The sequence below is a fragment of the Octodon degus genome, unplaced genomic scaffold (genome assembly GCF_000260255.1).
Source record: "Octodon degus isolate 3935 unplaced genomic scaffold, OctDeg1.0 scaffold00186, whole genome shotgun sequence".
Taxonomy (NCBI): Eukaryota; Metazoa; Chordata; class Mammalia; order Rodentia; family Octodontidae; genus Octodon; species Octodon degus.
The window spans coordinates 530,657-539,298 of record NW_004524762.1 but is presented as its reverse complement, the minus strand read 5'-3'; the positions used below and the strand labels follow the sequence as shown (position 1 = coordinate 539,298).

Genomic DNA, 8,642 nt, shown 5'->3' with positions numbered 1-8,642 from the left:
TTTTTTTTTTTTTTTTTGCGGAACCGGGGATTGAACTCAGATCCTTGCATTTGCCAGTCAAGCGCTTATCCTACTGAGCCATCTCCCCGGCCCCACGAACTATCTAGTTTTGAAGGGTCTGTGAAATATAATCACGCAACAGGGAGAGTAGGTGGATGGTGACATCTACCACAAAAAGCAACTGTACCAACCTGAGTTGTCACTGGATTGAACCTAACCAAGCTGGAACAACCTCAGGCACAACTAGTAAAGAAACTAAAATTCAAGAAGAAAAATTCAATTATCCATGGAGGGCTAAAGCAGCCGTTGCATCAGGGAATTCGAGTTTAGGCCCACGGTGAGCCTGCCTGTGGCCAACCCGCTCACACTGTAAGTGCGTGAAGAGATGCCCTTGCGACCGACGCCCTGCGGAGCCGCAGTGACGATCCTCAGAGTGGCGCGTGGTGGGCACAGCCCTCTTGCCTGGCCCCACCTCAAGTTCATGAGGTGCTCCCCGGTGTTCTCTGAGGACCTCCATGGGCTCTTCTTCTTTTCTACCTAGTTTTGCTAAAGTGGGGGTTCAGACAGCCCTTTGGTTCGTGGCCCAGTGTAAGGCTGTTCCACATGACTTAGTCACACAGTGCGGGCCTGGTCTCCACTTTGCTTCTCAAAATCCTCCACTGCCCGTGCCAAGTGGGTGCTGCCGCTGAGCCTTGGGTCTGGAACGCAGGTCATTCCGCACTGCCAGCGACAGCCTCTACACACGAAAGCTACTTTCATGAGAAATTATTCCCAGCCGAAGCAGCGCTGCCCCCAGAACACAGGCTTCTCCAGGCTTGCGTCCAGAGGGCCGACTCAGCATGAGTCTCCCTCTTCACCTTCTGACTCCAAGCTCTCACCTCCAACCCTGCCCACAATTTCTCTAGTTTCTACCAGCAAACGATCAAATCTCATGGTCTCCAAATCTAGGGAAGACCGCAGTAGACCAAATCTCAGTGGATCCAAAGGCTATTCATATGTGTATGGATCGAAGCTTAGCGTGGTAGTGGGAAGGGACGCGTACTGAGAGGCTGAAGGTAGCCAACTTCTGCCTCGTGTCTGTTCTGATAAGCAACAAAGGAGGTGACCATTGCATGCCCCTCACGTGGCAGTGAGTTTCTACTGTGTCAGCTGGGCTCATTAGTTGCCCCCCGATGGTTATAAAATTTATATTCGATGCCAAGTTGCCAGCCACTTGAGGTATGATTTCCATTGTTCATGTTACTTTTATGAAAAGGCTGCCTCCTAGTTGAGGGAGGAAGGGCGGTCTATTGTCTGTGGCACAGAATTCAATCCCACCTGCCATGTGATTTCTTCTTCCAAGAAATGTAGCCACAAGGCCTTCACCAAATACTGAGCAGATGTTGGTGCCTATTCTTCAACTTCCAGAAACAAAACAAGCTTTCATTTTTTTTTTTTTTTTTTCCCCTTTGGCGGAATCAGGGATTGAACTCAGGTCCTTGCGCTTGTCAGGCAAGTGCTTATTCTACCAAGCCATCTCTCTGGCCCCTAAACTTCCATTCTTTATGAAGTACCCAGGATCCAGTAATTTTTTGTAACAACAGAAAACAGACTTTTGATCCCCAGACTTGCCAGGCTGGCCCCGCCCTCAGGATGGCCTGAGATGGCAATTGAGACTGGGCATGGTGGTGTGTGCCCATAATTTCAGCTTTTGGCAAGCTGTAAACAGGCGGACCACAGTGAGTCTAATCTAGCAGTGATCCTGAACACCCTGTAGACCTTTCCCTAAAAATACAAAAAAAAAAAGAAAAGAAAAGAAAGAAAGAAAACAGACTAACCCAGAAGTACTAGATACTGTAACTTATATTTTCTCATTTCTCTTGCAGCTCAGGACAAGGCATTGAGACCTAGGAGTGGGGTCACAGTATGACTTCCAAGCACTGTAGGCCCTTTTATTTTAATGGGCTCTTTCCTCCCTGGAAACATTTTTAAAAATTGTTTTGCTACTATATCATATCGCTATAAAGACAAAACCAGGTTTAAAATGTTTTCTTTAATCTAAAAGTTATTTTTTCCTTTAGTTTTAAAATAAATTAAAACATTTTCATGAATCCCTAAAAATACTGTGGATTCTAGCTGCTAAACCTATTGTACCTAATAGAAGGTGGCTCTGTTAAGAAATACACATTGAGGGCTGGGGACATAGCTCAGCAGCATAAGGACTTGCCTGGTAAGTTCAAGGTCCAGAGTTTGATCCCTGGTGCCACATGCCAAGATAGCCTGAAGACCCCATGGCCCCGAAACTGGGCATGCTGGTGCATGCCTGTAATTCCAGCACTGGGGAGGCTGAGACAAGAGGATCACTATGAGTCTGACCTGCATAGTGAGACCCTGCATACAAATAAATAAGTAAATAAATACATAAATACTCATTGAGTACTGTTGGTGAATAGGTATAATAAAAAGTCAATTTAAGGATGAGAACATAATATCTTAGGGATGGAGATTTGAGAAAATCCTTCACTATGTTTCCTTCTTTCTGTTTGCACTGTCCTGGTCTCTCTGCTCTCAGCCACACTGCTGTCTGGATCTTCAATTCACTTTGAAAGATGACAACACTTGTGTGAAGGGAGGCATCATTCCCTGTACACAAGTCATCACAACTCTCTATAAAAGAAGACTGAAGTTTCCAATATGAAAGGGAAATTGTTTAAAACACATAAACAGAAATATTAAGGATAAATTTTGTCCTCTATACAAACATTACTCCGGCTCTTTTAGCATTAGTCATAAATATAAAATGTTTACAAAGTGTTACGGCCTGATTCTAGGCATCCTACCATGTCTCCCGTGCCCCTGGGTGAGGCTTTCAGGACTGGCTGAATCTAGAGTGTGTGACACTGGGGTTAAGAGTTGATGGCACTAAATTAATCCACTGATTAGTTTAGCATAATTCTGGGTGTGGGAAACAGGACGGCCCAACTTGAGTGTGGGTGGCACCACCCCAAAGTCTCATAGTCTGATTGGAATAACTGGGAAAGGCAAGCTTGCTTTGCTGACGGCTGCTTCTGCTGGTTCTCCACTGCTGCTGGCTGCTTCCTGTCTGCTGTGCTGTGGGCTGATCCTCCTCTGTCATGTTCCTGTACCATACTGCCCTGCCTTGGAGCCAGTCAACTATGGACTGAAGCCTTCACGAACTGTGAGCTGAAATAAATCTTTCCTCTTTCAACTTGGGGGCATCAGGTATTTTGCCCTGGCAGCTGGAAAAGTAACTAAGACACAGCTGAGGACAAAGCTGTCAGCATGCTTTTTAGGTATTAATTGTACACAGTGTCATGATCCACTAAGTCACAAGCATAAAGCTGTAAGAGTTGCAATACTTCTTGCAACATTTCACATTTGTCATCATCAGAACTTAACAACAAGTGACAACATATTAATGATACTTTTTTTCTGTGTGGCCCTCATTAAGTTGGTCCCCTACTTTGTTCTACAGATGATCAGAAGGTAAGATAGAATCTAAAAGGATTTTCAAAATATACTTTTAGTTTGCTTTCACTTAACACAGGGATACTAAGAAGCATACTTAGTAGTAGATTTTGTGTCCTCAAGTAAGGATTCGGTGCTAGAAAACTAGAGAAATTTTTAAAAAAATTTAATAACTTCAAGGCCAAGTGAACTGAATTCTGATCTAGGAGCATTTGTAGGCAAACCATAATCTTTGAGCCAAGTCTACTCTACTGCCTGTTTTTGTATGACCCAGGAGATAAAATTCGCTTGTACATTTTTATATTGTTGGAAAAAGGACAAATAATATTTACTGACATGAAAATCATGTAAATCACGTGAAATTCAAATTCCAGTGTGAAAATATTTAGTGACACTGGAAAAGCTGTGTGAAATTCAAATTCTGGGGCCCATAAATAAATTTTGATTTGGAACAAGACCATGCCAGTTCATTTATGAATTGGCTCTGGTTGCTTTCATGCTAAAGAGCAGAATTAAGTACTTGCAGTAGAGGTGGTTTGCCCCCCAAAAGTGAAATCATTTACTCTCTGGAACTTTAAAGAAAATATTTGACCTCTGCCTTTAGAGCATAAGAATTCCTACACAGGGCCAGAGCCAAGTTTCTTTTACTGAGCCCATGATAGGAACCAATGATACAAATGGTGGACTTCTGTTGATCTTGTGCTGTATATGAAGCCCTGTGCTACAAGTCTGCATCTATTGTCTGCTGATTTTCACAACTTAGCAAGGCAGATAATATCAAACCTGTATTTTTTTGTTCCAAATCAAATTTTTTAAAAAATTTATTTGATACAGGGTCTTGCTACACAGTTCAGACTCAACTATGAGTTGAGTCTTCCTGTCTCAGCCACCCCAGCACTGGGATTACAAGCATGGTCTACCACACTGGGTTTCAGGGCCTGCAAGGTGTGCCCAGGGTTCTGGAGTCAGCACAGCATACGGTACCGGGGATCCAACTCGGTACCTTGCACTTGCCAGGTCGATGTTTATGCCACGAAGCCATCTCCCCACCCCTCAGTTTCTTTGTTAGTACAAGTTTGCTCACAGAATATTTCTTGTGTGGAGCTAGTAGATGTACATAACACATCTCAGTTACTTTTTTACATCCCTTTCCCTTCCCTCTCCCCTTCTTGATGCCCATCCCTTTCTAAAGATGAGTAAAATGAAGCTCAGAGAGATGTACTAACTCATCCTGAGTTGCTCTTAGCAAGTGGCTGAATTGGGATGCAAATCTAAAACGAAAGTCCATATGCCCAATCCTGCTATCATTGACCTCCAAAGGCTGTCTTGGCATAATGGATGCTTTCCTCCATGAGTAAAGACTGTAGCATTTACTGTCTATGTCTGTTTAGGCTGCTATACCACAGGTTGGGTGGCTTAAACAGCAGGAATTTGTTTCTCACAATTGTGAAGGTTGGGAAGTCCAACATCAAAGCATGACCTGGTGTCTCGTGAAGTGTGCAGACAGTTTTGCATTCTTCTCACTGTTGTTCTCATGTTGTGGAGAGAAAGGAAATGGCTCTCTCCTGTCTCTTTTTTATAAAGACACTGACTAATCCCATCCTAACGGCTCCACCCTGGTGACCTAATTATCCCCACAGGTTCCATCTTCAAAGACTATGGGCACTTAGGATTTAACATTTGAATTTCACAGGGATACAAATTCAGTCTATCACAAATATATCTTAGTCACTTTTCTTCCATTGCTGAGACAAAATACTCAACACACAGAGTTAAAGGAAGGAAGGTTTATTTAGGTCACAGTTTGTAAAGGTTCGCATCTATAGTCATCTGGCTCCAAGGCAAGGTGGCACATGACAGAGGGACACCATTCATTGTGGTGGAAAACAGAAAAAGTCACAAGGGGTGGAGCTTTGCACGGTGGCCAGAAGGTATCAAAAGCAACAAGGAGGGGGCCAGGGAGATGGCTCAATGGAATAAGCACTTCCTTGGCAAGCACAAGGGCCTGAGTTCAATCCCTGGTTCCTGAAAAAAAAAAGCAACAAGGAGAAACAGGACTCTTTCTGTCCCTTATATTGTGTGTAAGCTACCTGCTGTAGGGCAGGTATAGCACTCACACCCTTAATCCTAGCGGGAACTGTGCCAAACCAATCAGCAGACTGATTTGCCAGTCACACATCCTTTATCCCAAGATCACACACTCTAGATTCAGCCACCTGTGAAAAAGCCCTATGACTGCATGAGACTTTGGGGAGACAACAAAAACTAAAAGAACATACTAACGACTATGCAAAATAAGGCTTCCTTTCATTCATCCAAATTTGCAACTTGGTATAGTTTCATATAGAAGTTGTTGGGCTAGTAAACTTAGTCTGAGTGAGTCTGTGTTTACTGAGATTACAGCTTCCTCTGTTATATTTCAGTCCTATCCCCTTCTAAGGATTTTTTTTTTCAGGGGAGATGGCTTTCTTCTGCTATCTATACAAGGAAACTTCCTCACTCTTCAAGTCTGTTATGGTTTTGCTTGATTTGATTTGATTTCTTTAAAAGCAATGACTAAAATAATACATTATTCTCCCAGGTTCAATAAACTAGCAGAACAAAGTTTATTTTCATTCTCCTTGTCTGTCTTAATGATGCATAGCATTTTGGTGTTGTACTACTTTATCTTTTGAAAGGCAACAGAAGCTAAACAGGCAGTTTTCAGCTTATAATAGCTTCTTCCATTGCCGAAGAAGATGCATAACTGCTCAGATGCAATGACCATATGATACTGCTCTTATTGTTTTCTCCAAGTAGTTTGAATATCATTTTCCTGAACAGCTTAAAGATTTTAGTTCTCCTTATGGACAGAAGGACTCAGCACGAGTATGTGTGTGTTTGTGTATGTGTTGTTCCTGCACCGGAAATGGGTACACAATGAGGCAAGAAATAGCTCTATTCCCTTACAGGTACTTTCTAATATTTACCCAAGAATACCAGTGTGATCTCTGGATTCCAAGTCTTCAGGCATTCCAACTACACAACTACACAGTCACATTTAGATACATCTCTAAGTAAAATCATCTTGCACTTTAGAGGGATGAGAGGATCCATTACCTGAGTAGTGTGAACAACGCAGACTTTTTAAAAGCACGTTTGCTTCTTTCAAAAGAATTGAAACAGTACATTCACTTAGATATATTTTTACTTGTCTTATTAAATACACTTTTAGAAAATATATTTCTTCCAGATTTCTGAGTCAAATTTCTTTTTTTAATTTTATTTATTTATTTTGTATTTATTTGGTTCAGGGTCTCACTAGCCAGCTCAGACTTGTAGTGATCCCTCCTGTTTTTCAGCCTCCCCAGCACTGGGATTACAGGCTTGCGCCTGACTCAGTGGCTGGATGAGCATGGATATCCTAGAGTGGTTCTCTAGGATAACCACTTCAGTGGGCTGTAGGACTCAAGATTATCAACCTGAGAGAAACAACTGTAGTGCCTGTCTAGCAGGTAATCTCTAAAACACAACATTCCATTGATAAAGCACTTTCTGGATTCTTATATGATTTTTTTCAAAGTTTGTGTCAATGTTTGTCATTACCTCTCCTTTCTAAAATATTTATGCATATTAAGTCCAGACAGATAGCTTCTTATGTACTAAATTCTCTCAACTCCCTCTGGAAAACCTAATGAAAAATCCATCCACTTTCTTTTTTTGGGGGGAGGGGGAGTATGACCTTTATTGAACTTATCCACCAGAGTGGAAATAATGTCTGTACAAAACCAAATGTTTGTTACTATAACTTCTGCATCACAATTAAAATCCAAACAGTTTTAAAAACAGTCAACTCAATCAAAACCCACTACTTCAGAATCAATAGCTTCTTTGAAGCCACAGTAACACTTAAATATGGTTAAGACTCGAATGCAGAAATTTGGTTGGCTGGAAAGATAATTAAACTTCCACCTTGCTCAAATAGAATTACAAAAAGGCAAAATTGTGTTTTTCACAGAGATACAGTCCACTGGAATCACCAACACGGGACAGCTATTAAAGACTGTTAGAGTCCTGAGATAATAAGGAATCCAGGCATCCTTTACACAGGCTTCTGTTGTCCTTTCTTCCCAATCAGAGACTTGTGGGTATGTGGGATGACACCACCTCGCGCAACTGTAGCTCTGACGAGCGAGTCCAATTCTTCATCCCCATGAACGGCAAGCTGCAAGTGTCGAGGGGTAATGCGCTTTACTTTTAGGTCTTTGGATGCATTCCCTGCCAGTTCAAGCGCCTCCACCGTGAGGTACTGCAGGATGGCCACGCTGTACACGGCGGCCGTGGCGCCCACGCGCCCGTGGCTGGTCGTCCTGGACTTCAGGTGTTGATGGATGTGGCCTACGGGGAACTGCAGGCCAGCCCTCTGTGAGCGGGAAACCACCTTTGTCTTGGCCTTTCCGGAGTCCTTCTGGGCCTTCCCGCCAGCCATTTCCAATTCCGCGGAGGCGCAAGCACCCAGGCAGTGAATAGGCCGGTTCGACACGCAGTGAGACCCACAGCTACTCCTCCACCGCACCGCGATTCAAACTGCCCATCCACTTTCACTAGTCGAAACATCCTTGTCCTCTATTTGGTTTGGTTTGGTTTGGTTATGTTTAAAAAAAATTAGATGAGAAATACATGGAATTAAAGCCAAAAAATACTTTTATGATAAGGGATACCAAGTGTATGGCATCCCTGTGAAATTACCTGCATCCACCCTCAGCCACAGTAAGAATCACAGTGTCCTGAGTCCTACATTCCTGTGACCTTGAGGTAAAAAGAGAAGGGCATCTCTATTGCTGTGATAAAACAAGCATAACTGTGAAAATTAATATTTAGGTAAGGCATTGCTATAGTTATATAATTATTGTAATAAATTAATATAATAAAGCAACACATAGATATATGCATAGAATGTAATTTTCTGTCTTTTTTTTCTGAAACAGAATCCTGCTATGTAGTTTAGGCTGGCCTCAAACTTGAACTCACTGCATAGCCCAGGCTGGCACTGAATTTGCAGAGATTTTCCTGTATCAGACTCCCAAGGGCTGGTGATTTTCTTATCTAGGGAAAATTTGAAGTAGAAACTTGTCTGAGCTAGCAAGACAAGTTCTTTTTTAAAAATTGTATTTGGTTGTTGCAGGGTCTCACTA

General features: G+C 42.4%; 1 protein-coding gene across 3 annotated transcripts; it reads right to left on the bottom strand.

The window, feature by feature from the left end:
• Window positions 1-7,173: 7,173 nt before the first annotated feature.
• Window positions 7,174-7,951, bottom strand: LOC101583074 (histone H2A.Z-like). 3 transcript variants are annotated; one of them, XM_023704071.1, is made up of 2 exons: window positions 7,742-7,936; window positions 7,174-7,672 (listed from the first exon to the last, which is right to left on the bottom strand). In XM_023704071.1, exons 1-2 carry the CDS (start codon window positions 7,934-7,936, stop codon window positions 7,550-7,552), a joined length of 318 nt encoding a protein of 105 aa, XP_023559839.1. In that variant the 3' UTR covers window positions 7,174-7,549. The 3 variants fall into 3 exon arrangements, with proteins under 3 accessions (XP_023559839.1, XP_004643973.1, XP_004643974.1); XM_004643916.2 differs by having other exon boundaries at window positions 7,174-7,741; window positions 7,850-7,936; XM_004643917.2 differs by having other exon boundaries at window positions 7,174-7,951.
• Window positions 7,952-8,642: the final 691 nt, after the last annotated feature.

What these genes read in the sequence shown, in the direction of transcription:
- LOC101583074 (XM_004643917.2), bottom strand. Translation starts at nt 7,936, where the DNA reads ATGGCTGGCGGGAAGGCCCAGAAGGACTCCGGAAAGGCCAAGACAAAG.